The 13,947-nt window shown below is 36.8% G+C and overlaps 1 protein-coding gene across 1 annotated transcript in view; it reads left to right on the forward strand.

Annotated features, from left to right (window-relative positions):
* Nucleotides 1-13,947, forward strand: part of MBTPS2 (membrane bound transcription factor peptidase, site 2) — a 41,354-nt gene that overhangs the window by 13,673 nt on the left and 13,734 nt on the right. Inside the window, exons 6-9 of the mRNA XM_066545429.1 lie at nt 3,668-3,786; nt 4,610-4,790; nt 7,224-7,318; nt 9,544-9,739. Of these exons, the coding sequence (XP_066401526.1) occupies nt 3,668-3,786; nt 4,610-4,790; nt 7,224-7,318; nt 9,544-9,739 (591 nt within the window). The remainder of the gene's footprint in view (nt 1-3,667; nt 3,787-4,609; nt 4,791-7,223; nt 7,319-9,543; nt 9,740-13,947) is intronic.

Raw genomic sequence — 13,947 nt, forward strand, 5'->3', positions numbered from 1 at the left:
ATGAATAAGTACCAAAGCTTCTCTCTACCTAACAGTGATCCTTCTGTTCTGGACCTGTGTTGGCATCTCAGAGAATCATTTGATCATTACTGTCCTTATTGAGCTACTTTCTGGGCTAGAGATGTCAGTTTCTAGGATCTTAAATGAGTGCAAATTTCCTGTCTTGAAGAACTTAATTATATCCTAGATGCAATTCAGAATAGTTGTGCATAAGAAATTCCAGTTGTGTGGTTAGGGGAAAACTGTGGTTTCTGATGTTCCTCTCATTAGAAAGAGCTCTTGCACTAGGTGCAGAATTTCCTGTGTCTTTTTTGTTTGTTTCTTGTTTGGGATGTTTCTGCACATTGTATGGCCTAAGTAGCAAAACCTTGGAGCACACAAGCTGGGAAATACTGAGCCAGAATGGTGCTATGAGAAAAATGACTTCCTGTCAACACAGGTCAACATCCTTGAACAATTCACTGCAGTTTTCTGCAGTAGGAACAATCTATTTTTCAAAGGTATTGTAATTTTCACTGACCTGTGAGTTGTGTACAGGTCACTGTGTTTTGATGTTGCCATCAGGAGGAAATAAAGGTTAAAACACAAACATCCAAAGAGGGTCGTAGCTTATGGCTCCAGATAACCTCCAGATGTTTTTGAATTGATGTTTTCTGAAGTCTTTGGCTACTGGGAAGTAGAGCCTCATTGCTGTGAAAAGTCAAACTGAGATTGTGTCATTCTGCCTGAACCACTTGTGTGACTATTTCTAGAGACAAGGTGGCTCCCAAAGAACTGAAATAGAGATAGAAAAGTTATCATCTCGGTTCAGTTCTTGATACTGCTGTTTTTTCTGTTGCAGGCTAGCAGCCAGCCTGTTGTAATGTTTAGTTATTAACGTTGTTTCTTGAATATTGTATCTAAAACATCATATAGAGGGTGGACATACAGAAGCCTTTAGCATGCATGTTTTCAGGCTTTCATGAATCAAGGAAATAATTACAAATATTGGGTTAGTAAATATATCTGTATTCCAAATACCTGAATGAACAAAAATCATTCATGTACAATAGGCTAATTTTTAGGAAGCCCTGTTTCTCAAATTAATGTTTCCATTTCCATCTACTGGGAACAGAACTGAAAGAAAAGGCATACTGAATTTCAAAATGGTTTGCTTACCTGGATTCCTGAAACATTAGCTAGAAAAATAGAATTCTAAGCCGTAAGAGAAAATAATTGTTTGCATGTTTTGATGACAAGCAAACATCTGTAATAATTTCTCATGTTTCTCAGGAAACTTGAAATAGTGGAATACAAGGCAGGAGCAAATATGTTCCAAGACTGGTCAGCATGAATGGCTTGCTTTCAGTTAGGTATAAGAAAAAAATGCATTTTTTCACAGTTTATGATAGATATGCTTCAGAACTAGGATGTTTGATAATGATAAAATGCAATATTCAGTAAACAACCAATTTCTTTTATTTGTCAGAACAGTTGAATGAACCTATTCCTGGTGTTCAGAAATTTGAATTTAGGGAGATATGCTGATATTTTTGTATAGCAGCTAAGTAACAGAGCTAGACTAGAGGCCAATACCAAATATTCTTTTTGTAGTCCAGCTATAGTCTGGAGATTAAAGATATATTTTTTGTACAGCAGATGGCATCATATGTTCAAGAATAGGAAATGAGTGTTCTTGTAAGACTTGTGATATTTATAGCATAATTCCATGCCTACTAGATAGATGAAAAGGGATTCTGTGCAGCACCTTCTTGTAATTAGTTCAAATATTTGTATTACTTTCTGAGATAATTTTTAATACATTTCATCTTGTATTTAACAGGAGTTAAATGTTTTTGGTTTTCTTTTTTTAATTAAATAATAAATTATTTTAAGGTGTTTTAGGGTTGTGTAAAGTGTCTTTTCTCAGATGTAAGGAATTAGGTGTCCAAGGATGAGGCTGTTTTAGCAAGATGAAGTTGAAGGTAGACTGAGCAGTGTGCCTCTTCAGGTATTCTGATTTAGAGCATGTTTATTTTTCTGTGGATCACCTGGGATGAGTTTATAAACCTTTCTGTATTGCACACAGCAAATGGTGTCAATTTTGGTAGCAAGGCCCTTTTTTCCTAACTGTTTGAAAATATTCCTTGTCACTCTCTAGCAGTTCCATCACCTCTTATTATTATTTTAAGCGTTGGGATTTTTTCAGTTTGCTCTTTGTAGGTACCACACTGTTGAAAAGAATTTTGTTTCCATTTTACATTTTTTGTCTTTTGTCAAGCTGTTAAGCTGAAAAAATATTTTTAAGATAAAAAGGTTAAAACAATAAAGTTAAAATATTTGCTCACTACTTCTGGATTTGTTGCAAATAAATGTGTGTATGTGAGATAAGGAGAATGGATTACAAAAATATTTCCTCTATCTGAGTGCCTTTCCATGAGATACAATTAAAACGATAGAAAAAAATTACTTTAAGAAGCATGTTCCAGTGGAAATGGCACCTTAGTTCAAGGACTCCAAAAATGTTTCTCATTTCTGCAGCAATGTAAGTGTGAAAGAAGGTGAGGTGAGATGTGGAGATAGACAGGGAACATAAGTCTGCCATATGCTATGATTTCTGTGTTATATACACTGCAGGAAAGATAGGTTTAATACATTTGTGAATATATTGAATTGAATTTCTGTGCTGTAACTGCACTGTGAGTACAGAATTGAATCAAACTCCTCACAAGAGGATGAAGGAAGAAGGAAATAAAGACTCTTCAACACTGAAAAGCTTTCCTGCATTGTTCATACAAAACTGTTTGTCCGAGAACACAAACTAATGAGAAAATTTGTGTAGTGCTGAATGTGGAAAGCCACAAAGCTTTGATGATGAACACCAGCTGTGTCTTATAATAGTGGCTTATTGCTTCTTATGGAGAATCACATACTATAAAGATGGCAATTGCAAATATGTTCCCCAAAACAACGTGTCAGGAAGTGCTGCTATTTGGTTTCTTGATGGGATTTTAGGTCCATATTTTCTTGTAGAAGAAGCTATTTTTTTCAAATAATTTCCTAAATTCATTTGGCACATATACATGTAATAATTTTAATTGAAATAATGGGGGTTACCATCATAAATACTGAATTACGAGTAAATTTCAGACAACTTGCTCTCTAGTATTTATTCAAAAATAAGCCTATTTATTGAAATCCTTAATTTCAACAGTTTATTGTGGTAGAAAGTAACACGTAATGTATTTCATTCCACTGTCTTTTTAATATTTATGATTGAAGACAACTCTGTAGATAGAAACTGTATTTTAATAATTGATTCAGAAGCCCAGTTTCTCTTCTGGGTACAGTACCCTCTCATACTTAAAAAAGTAGTGGCACATGAAATCTTAATCTGGTGGAATGACACCTTAGAAATGGACTTACTGCTCTCCTGTCTTTTTTGATTGTATAATTCTCAGGGGCTTAAGAGTTTTCTCTAAAACTCCCTTACAAAGGGGCATTTATAGAGGCTAAAGTTTGTAATCTATGTACTCTTCTTTTATGCCTACGTTCACAAATTAACTTTTCATTTATTCTTGAAGTAATAATTTCTGGACAGTTAATTAGAAGGCAGCTGTAGGATCATTTAGAAACCAGCTTTTTGTTATTAGTGTTTATTTAGAAACTTTTTTTGCCTTCTTTTTAGGGGTATGGCATAATTTTGTTCTTGGTGTTGCCAGTTTCATGGTGTTGTTTCTGCTGCCAGCCATTCTTTTCCCTTTCTATTACACGGGTGTTGGGGCACTTGTCACTGAGGTAGCAGAGGTAAGAAGGATATTTGCTGTTCCCATATTGTATGCTTTGTGATCTGAAATGTACCTGTATCTCTGATTATCACAATCAGAATTGGTCAGTGCAGCTCTTTGCAGAATCTAATATAGTGAACTTCTTGCTTAAAGTTTTCCTTTCAGTCTCATGTATATTAGTATTAGTAAATAAAGGAACATGGTATGAATAATAATAGACTAATTAGCATACTATAAAACTGCTGAGACATTTGAGATGAGTTTGCAGGTTTGTTTCTGGTTTTAACTGTTTTTCTGTGTTGGCACAAAGCAAATCTACTGGAAATTGTGTTATCACTCAGTTACTGCTATCTTTTTTCAATGTTAAAGATTATTTTGAGCTGATTTCCTTGTTTGGTCAGCTGGAAGTAAAGTAGAGATAGATTTCTGGGATTCTGGAAAGGAATGATTTTTTTCTGACTTAATCAAATACAGCACAGTTGAACAGCAGAGCTGAAAGGATTCAATCTTTCTTGGACCTAAAAGTCAATTGATAAAACTCAGGAGAAAATTACATTTATAATGCTTTATTACCTTTGAAAATATAGGTACACCCGCTTTCTTGAAAAGTTTAGGGTATTAAGTTACTTGAACTTAATATGTTGTGAGTTTTCTTACCATTTTGACCTACATGAAAATAATTACTCAAATTTTAAGATGTGTCCAGGACGCCTAAAGACTTCCCTTTCCTTCCCCTCCCCTTTTTTAGTGTCTTAACCTAAAGATTTCATAGTATTCAGTGAACTGTAAACTAATCCTTGTTTATCCTCCTATTGTAAAATGACTGACTTCACTGTTCTCAGGATTCTCCTGCCAATGGACCAAGAGGTCTTTTTGTGGGAGACCTTGTCACTAACCTACAAGACTGCCCAGTCTATAATGTGGAAGACTGGAATTCCTGTCTGGGAGACATTTCAGAGAAGTCACAGGTCGGCTACTGTGTAAGTGCAGCCACCCTACAGCAATTAAGCTTTCCAGCTAGAGGTATGACTTAAGGTGCTCTCCGCATTATTTTGTATGTTAATTAATTTATATTTTAATTTAATCATGTCTTAAAGATTTTTGGATTTGGAATTTGTTGTTGGGGTCAGATTTCTTGTAAGTCAAATCTGCTGTCCTGTCTTAAGCAATTACCAATGTGCCATGCTGTTTTGTGAAATCTGAAAGTGAGAGAGGGCTACACATAGGAATTTCTCTTCTCTTTCAGTAATCTTGTACAAATATCCTGTATGATCTGAATAATAATATTTGCTTCTTCAGGATATTACAGAACTTGGTTCTTAGCAGTAGTACAATTATCTCCTCTATTTTAAGTTCTGTAAAATGGATCAACTCAGTGATTTTTGCAGATGTAAGTTTCACGTTACCTCACAGCTTTGATCAGCATGACATTGCAAATTATATGATTTAACCCAATGATGTGCTTTATTATGGCCATTTCTTCAGATGTGTCTCCCTATGGGGTTTTGTGTCATTGCCCAGAAACTCAGTTTTGTCTGGATTGCCCATACTGCTTCTGGAAGTCAGTCTGCTTCCTTCTGTTTCCTTTTATACTTTAGTGCTTGTTACTCTAAGGGCTTATTCCCAAGAAACTGAAAAAGAAAGAAAAAAAGAACTGAACTAGAATAATAAACAAAAATTCAGTACAACAAAAAAGAACAGTCAAGTTAAATTAGCTGAGCATCTTGTGATATGCCCTGAAGCCCTCTAAAGTTTCTTTCATGCAAGCACTCATGGAAACTGAATTCCAGAGGTAAGGGGCTGCTGCTGAGCAAAGCCTGTGGGATGTTAGTCAGAGCTTTAAAATTGTCACTGCATTTTTCCATCATCCTGGAAATAAACAGGAGGTCAGGCTACTCGACTGTCCATGGTCTTGTGGTCTTGATGCACTACAGAATTTCTGTGACACTGAAAAAGTTGGATTTTTTTTTTTAATTATACAAAGAAAGTGATCATATAGCTGATACTGAGATAAATATTTAAACTGGAAACTAGCGGAGTATGGGTAAGAACCTGCTTTTAGAGGTCTGACACTTTGGATTATGCCTCTGAAGAGGAGTGCAACTTTGGCCCATGCTTTCAGCTGGGCAGGAATGGCAAGAACCAATTCTCAGATGTTGTAGGTATATATATCCTCAGATTGTGCTGTTCTCTGAAGTGCAATTTTGGAGTCATGGGTAATAAAACTGCATATTTTGCAGATGAACTGGTCCTATTTAGATTGGAACACTAGAGGCTTAGTGCTGGAGATTCAATATTGCTTCCAAGCCTGGTTGCTGTATTGTGTTAGCAGCCCATTGTCCCTATTCTGCCTTCTAATCAGACCAGTCTGTCTGCATTTTCAGAGTCATAAGCCTCCAGCAGTGAGAAATATTCCTCTGAAATTAAATGAACTCTGTTTGGTCTTGAGCAGCTGTCATTTATCAAAAACTTGACAGTTCACAACTTGACATAAATACAGAGTATTGATAAAAATGTATATAGCAAATGAACTCCATCGAGTTGACTATAAAACAAACGGAGAGTGAACTATCTGAGTATTGAAGCTAGAAAGAAAACAATGCCCTAAGGAACTTTTTGAAATTAAAAAAAAAGTGGTTTCAATGTAGTTTATAAGAATACTAATTTCATGGTCATTTGCTATTCAAAAATATATGTGGTTTCTTAGCCTCAGGGTACTTGAAAAAAGGTTTGTACGGTACAGTGCTTGCACCTGTAAGCCCCAGGCAAAAAGCTCCATGTCAGTGGATTGCAGGTTGTGCAGTGATAAATCAGCAGCCAGTATCACAGGCTCGATCTGCCTGGGAAGGGACTGCACTTGCTGTGATACAGATCCTTACCCTGACCATTCTTCTGCATCTGTGTGTGTTTAAGCTGGACAGCAAGTTAGGCTAATTCATTTCAAGAGCATATATACAAAGGTTTTTACCAGACTAGTTAAATCAAGGTTTAAAACATAATTTGTTCACTTTTGCAGCCTTCAAGGCTTGGAAGGCTTTCGTGATGTAAAAATTATGTTTTGAGTCTTGGCCATTTCCATAGCCAGCCAGTGAAATCAGTACAGTAGTAGCTAACAAATTTCTAAGCCAAATATTGGTGCAAGTTAGGGGCAATGGATATAGAAGTGTTTGGCAACTTGTAATATTCAAAATGATGCAGTGGTAGATCTCCAGTATCTCAAGAAGATTTATAAAGGTGAAAAAATCAGTATGTCACGTGACAGAAATCGTGGGACATTCACATGTGGTGGTGAAGCTTTATTTGTAGTCGTGATTGAGCCTCAGCTAGACTGTGAATTAGTGTAATTCTTGAAGGCTGCAGGACAATTAATAATAGGAATAATAGTTTTACTTCATTCAGAGACTAATTTTTTCAGCAAATAATATTGATTATTTGCTCTATGCCTCTGTTCTTTAGTTTACAGAAGACTTGATGGCACAGTAGAATGTTGTAGTAACAACAGCCTCACAGACATTTGCTTTTCATACAGCAATAAGTTGGACAGCCACCTGGTAAGTTACTTAAACTGCTGATTCTCTTTGGTAAATCTAATTTTTTTTTATATTAACTTAGTAATATTTGCCCACACCTATACAGCATACTCAAGTGTTTAAGAATATCTACAGTTTGTAATAGAGGTGTGCATGTATACAATTTTCCCAATTACAGCTCAAAAAACTACAAAATGCTAGTTACAATTTTTCCCATAATCAAACAGGAAGTCTCTGGAAGAATCATAAAAAATCTTAGACACCTCATTCCTTAAGGCAGAAAGACACCTCAGTCATTTTCAGTATTCTGGATGCACCATACTGGTGAGAAAAAATAACTTTTGAGAAGAAGTCGAAATTGCTTATTTTGGTGTTTCAGTCTTTTAAAAGTATTCAGCACTACAGGGAAAGCAAAGCCCTGGACTGTCTGTTCAGTTATTTTGTCTGAAGCCAGCAGTGCTGCTCCCTAAATTTAAATAAAAACATGCAGGAGAAGGTCCTAGAGATTGCCCAGTTTCTCAAAATAAGGGCCCATACTTTAATTTTTTTTCACTATGTTGATTTTCTTGTCACATAGAAACAAAGTTTCTCAGTAGGATTTTGCCTTACTGCCTTATAAAAGGGTTTAGCAGCATTCCAGTGCCTAAAAATGTTGTGCCTACAACAAAGCTGAGGAGAGATTTTTCACAGGGGCATATAGTGATAGACAAGGGGGAATGGCTTTAAACTGAAAGAGGGCAGGTTTAGATTAGATATTGGGAAGAAATTCTTTACTGTGAGGGTGCTGAGCCACTGGCACAGGTTGCCCAGAGGAGCTGTGGATGCCCCATCCCTGGAAATGTTCAGGGCCAGGTTGGATGGAGCTCTGAGTAACCTGATCCAGGGGAAGGTCCCTGCCCATGACTGGGGTTGGAATGGGATATCTTTAAGGTCCCTTCCAAGCCAAGCCATTCTATGATTCTATGAAAATACATCAATGTTTTTTAAAATATGTTTTCCATACTGACAGTGATGGAATATTTCTGTTGGTTCTTTACAAGCAGAAGAACACACGAATCAACTGTGTAAACTTTTCTACACATACCAGTTTGTTATTGTTCTGACTCTAGTGATAAATACCTGAAGAAATGAAAATAAATTTTTTCCTAATCTGCTGTGTTTACAGTTTCTGCAGTGGTAAATTTCCCACTCCAGGGTATTTAACCACTAAGAGCTGAACACGTTCCAGTGGTTCATTCGAAATATGGCAGTGTCAGCAAGATTTGATAAATCACTATCCCATTGAGCCTGGGCATTCTTAAGTTAGTAGTTGCTACTTATGAACAAGGAAGAAATAAAAGCATCAGGAAGCTTGAGACCTTGTGACTTTCAGGTGTCTTTAGAGTGGCTGTGATTTTTGAACATTTTTTAATGGTCTTTGCAGTGCTATGCAGCAGTTTTTGAAAGTGTGTCTTCTCCCTCATTAGAGTAGAAGGAATTTGTATCAAGGTTAATGGTGAGGGTCTGACACTCATGTGTTATGGGGAGTGCAGTGATCAGGCTGAGAAGGTAGAAATTACTTTTGCTTTTCCTCCTAAGGCAAAAAGTAGATTATGATTCCTTGCTTCTATTTTTAGAACAAAAGGAAAAGTGTCACTGAGATTTTTCCAAGAGACATGAAGGGGAAAACTAATTTCCTGTTCCCTTCTGCTGTACTGTCTTTGGCCCATGGGGAGCAAGAAAGATCTGGTCTGTCAGAGAGTGAAAGAGTGTTACAGGCAGGGGTTGGGGCACAGCAGTGCATTGAGTCCTGTGTTCATCTTAGTTGAGAATGATTTCTTAGCTACCACACACCAGATAGGTTTTTTGGTTTATTTGCTAAAACTTCATCTTGAACAGGTAAGTCACTAGGATGTTGGTACAGGCTCTGTCCATTAGAAATCACTGACCTGTGTTTAGATGCCGTGATGTTTTGTTGTGCATATGTGTACTTTGCTAGAAAAAGTTTGCTTTTATTTTGGCATATGTACATACCCTCTCTTCCACACTACAAAATATGGAATGACAGGTTGAATATGCATCAGGTAGAGATTTGTCAGGATTTCACAACAAAAAACTAGGGGGAAAAATCAGATTTTAGCTCTTTGTGGGCTTATATCAGTGAGGCATTTCTTTGCTTAAAAAGGAATCTTTTGTTCCTTTTAATTTGATGTGCTGGAAAGTAGCTTACCTTTACCTTTCATGATGATTTTGAATGCCCTTTGCAGTATGCCTGTTTGCCAGCACGAAAAGTTATTGAAGCCAGCAAAGTTTGTCGAACCAACATGGACTGCCATAAGGACTTTGTCCCAAGCTTTTGTGTGACTCCTTCTTTGGAGAACCAAACAAGGCTCATCAGGGTAAAGCATCCACCCCATATTGACATGCTCTATGTAGGACACCCCTTGCATCTTCAGTACACAGGTTGGTATCATTTATTGGAAGCTTAGCAAAAGCAATCTCTAATATAGTTTCCTTTGCCTGCCTGCTTAAACAAGGTCTTAAGAGTGCTTCTCAGTTAATTTGTTTAAAGCAGAATCCATTTCTTGTTACAGCCAATGGAGAGTCATGGACTACTCAGACCTAAAATAAAATGTTCACAGTGCAATGAGTTATGAAGGTAATAGAAACCATATGTGATATGAGATGGTTGTTTTTTCAGAAAACTATGAAAGGGCTATTTCTGGAACAGATCTTATTCAGGTTAGTCATAGGAACCAGGTGCATTCATTTTCCTAGCACATAAATGTCTCAAAATGCTATTGTAAAATCTCTAGGGCACCTTGCTCCAACACCTTGCCTGGAATATTAGCATGACTGCTTAAATCACACCTAATATCCAAGTATCTGTGACAGATTCCCATGACTACTGAGTCACAAGTGTTATCACAACATAGTTTTTTCCTGATTTATTTTGTCATTTGACTGCCCTAAATTAAGTAACATATAAAATTTTAGTTCCTTTCTTTGAAGTTCACTGTGACTCTCCTTTGGGCATCTTATATAAATAAAAAGTTATTCTCCTCCTGAAGTGAGTATGGAAAGAATGAACAAATTCATCAACATCCGACTTGATAGCTTGAGTGGCATGGTGAAAATTAGCTGCAGATGGGCTTTAAGAAATTTGAAGTGTTAAATTACTATCCCTTCCTGTGAGGAAGGTATCTGTTCCTCACAGACAGCTGAAACTCTTGAGGTGAGTTTAGAAGTACTGCCTTGGAATATCTCCTTAGGAAGGCATTGTACTTTTCTGAATAAGCAATGGAATTAGGTACAGAGGTAAAGAGTTAGGTAAAGAGTTTTAGAAACAGTGATGAAATCTGCTGGGGTAAATCCAATAACATTCTTGGATACCATATTTTTAATTAATCTATCAGTCTTTATTTTTCCATACTGGTAGTTTGTTATTCTGTGAGGAGTTACTTATTTCAACTTTTTTTTTTATAATATACTCTAATTTAAGCCCAAAATATAATCTCTTCATTTGTTACTTCTGTCCTTATGCCATTTAAGAGGAAAAGGAAGAAAAACACGCAATTTTTCACTTGTGTGTTACCAACACACACTACTGTATCTGATGATATTTATTTCAAATGCAGCAACATATTTTAAGAATAGAGTTTTATAATTATTCAGAATTCCTTTTCTTGGTCTTTAACAATACAAACTATTGGTACTGAAGATCAATTGATGTTGTTCCCTTTTCAATACATTGGAGCAATGGAGTTTTCATTGGTGTTTCCCACTGTAGTAATTCTGCATAAGAATTGAACCTGCCAGTCTTTCAGAAGTCAGAAAAGAATGTTATTGCATTTAAAGGGGTAGTTCTTCTTTAAGAAGTTATTTGCAAAAATGCTGTTTGCATACACATGTAGGAGTAGAATTTTAAAGTGATTTACCCTTGGAATTGTGTACTTAATGTATTAATTTGAAAGCTAGAAGTTTAATTTTATTACCAGCTTTGCTGCAAATGTAATCTATGCTCTTATGTTCCCTTTTGAAAAACACTAGACCAAAATGATAGGATGCTGGCTTGGGTAACAAGCAGTCTGCTGTGCCATTGTAGAGTTTCATTCCAGTGAAACAACTTCTAAATATTTCAGGCTTAGCATTGCACTGTGCAGGGATGGCTGGGGCCAACAGGTTTGGTGTGGGTTTTTGATTTTTTTTTCCCCAAATGTGACTGATCAAAATGTGGTAACTGTTTTTTACAGTTAAAAAAAAAGAAAATAATTTCTTCCTGTACTGTGTGAGCTTTGAAATAGGTATATGTTTTAATGAAATGCCTTATTCTGTAGTGTGATCTTTCTGCCTGCAGGAAACATTACTTTTTAGAGTGGTGCTATATTTAACACACAACATAATATGGGAGTTCTAGTACTAGTGTGTACTATGACTATACTTTCTCCAGAAATGTCACTGAAGCAATGTTTGAATAACATTCTAAAATAATGCAGGCATTATTTTCTGATTAGGCTTGTATTGTTGTCATGGTAGTCCTGATTTATGGAAAAGCAGTAATTATTTCATATTTTCATTTGAAGGTAACTTCCAGATGACATAGATTTTTTTTAAAAAGTATATCTGTATTAGCTACTTAGAAGAAATAGTCTTAAGTTTATTTCTATTAAATCTTTCTGTTGCCTCAAATTTAAATACCCTAGCAAAAATATTTTTGTTGTTATAGAGGCAATAGATACCACTTGTTTCCAGTATTTAAAAATAGCAAAATTTTAAAGAATTATAATCCTAAATGAACTTACAGGGATGGAGATTTGGCCAAAACTAAAACAGAAGGATGATTAGGAGTGCATGTTGTTTGGGACAGACACATTAATGCTTTTAATTAGCATTCTTTCTGTAAAAAGTATCTAATGTTATCCAATATAAATTCATACTGCCAGTTCAATACACATGCTATTAAGTCTTTTAAACTCTTCCTATTGCAGGCCAGTTATGCTCTAAAGTCCCTTCCTCTGTTGGACTGTTGCTATGTAAGGTTGAAATGGAGAGCCCTGTCAGTACTGCCATGCAAATTTGCAGTGTTTCTTCTTTATTATGTATGAGGGGTTTTATTCCCAACATTTTTACTTCCTTCTCTGGCCCTTGTTGGTTGGGAAGAATCTGGTGACTAAGATTTATATTAGGAATTCACACTACTTGAGGAAACATCATATCCCTGAATGTTACTCTTATCCATCACAGACCAAAACTGTAAGATTTTCTTCACAAAAAGAAGGAACTTACCTAGAGATCATTTCCTCAAGCTTGGCCAGTCTCCTACTTCTGTTGTATCCAAGTCTTTTAAAATCAAAAAGGCACTTCCTGGCTTTGGACATGTTTATGAGCAACAACAATCCATGGTGAAGGTCTTTCTGGTACAGCCTGCTCTCTCAGTATTTCCATGCTTGTTAACCCTTCTATCTGAGGATGGTCCTTCATTGCTTTTAACCCAGGTTTAAAGGATTACACACACAGTTCTTCAGGAGACCACACGGAAGTATCTCATGCCGTGCTGTCTGTCTCCTACATGGCATACATGCCCTTTCCCCAATGAAGAAGTTTTGAAAAGCTCTTTGGTCAACCTAGTCTCCAAGTCACTTCCAATTAAAATTGTGTCTGTTGTGAATCCTTCTCAATATTTGCCAACACCATCTAGCATGAGCCAACAAAAGAAATGTTATTTCCAGGTCAAAGAATTGTTTAATTAGAGTGGGAAAACATTGACTGTTTTCTCTCACCCAGGCTCATTGCTGTTCACCTCTTCTCAGCAGTGTCTTTGAAGACAAGCCTGTAGAACATAATTTCTGTAATTCTTTTGTTACTCTTCAGAGGACAGATTTGCCCACTATCATTAGGTTTGATCCATTACAGCCACAAAATTCATTGCTTAATATTACAGTCTCTAATGGTCAGTCCAGCAACTTCTTAAAGAGTTTCTCTGTGTTTGGAGCTTGCTTCAGCAGCAAGATTTGGAATTTAGATCCATTTCTAGTGGCTGTCAGTGACAACACTTTATTGTAACAGAGAGGGAAATAGAGCAATGATCCATTCTCAATGTAGGCATAATTTCAGGTTCAGGATGGTAGTGGCCATTAGGTGTTTGTCAGGAGGCAGTCAGGCTTTAAAACTACAGTTTTTGCAGTGTGTGTCTTTTGAAACCTTTGAATACACTGGCTGTCTCAGCCATTTTGCTATTTTGGCTCATGAACAAGAGTTTTGATCAGATGTTCTGATACCAGCCTTCAACTTGTCAAGTTGTTTGCTTTGGGTATCACTTGACCTGTGCATACAGACAAACTGGGTAATGCAAGGCTGGAGAGCAGCCCTGCAGGAAGACATCTGGGTGTCTTGGTGAGTGGCAAGCTGAACATGAGCCAGCAGTGGCCTGGCAGCCAGGAGGGCCACCTGTGTCTTGAGGCCATCAGGGACAGCATCGCCAGCTGGGCAAGGGAGGGGATTGTCCCACTGCTCTGCACTGCGGCAGCCTCACCTCAGGTGCTGGGGGCAGTTTTGGGCGCCACAATGTAAGAAAGATATAAAGGCATTAGAGTGCATCCAGAGGAGGGCTACGAAAAGGGGGAAGAGTCTAGAATGGAAACTATTTGAGGAGCAGCTGAGATCACTTCCTC

Source organism: Molothrus aeneus, chromosome 2 (assembly GCF_037042795.1).
Source record: "Molothrus aeneus isolate 106 chromosome 2, BPBGC_Maene_1.0, whole genome shotgun sequence".
Taxonomy (NCBI): Eukaryota; Metazoa; Chordata; class Aves; order Passeriformes; family Icteridae; genus Molothrus; species Molothrus aeneus.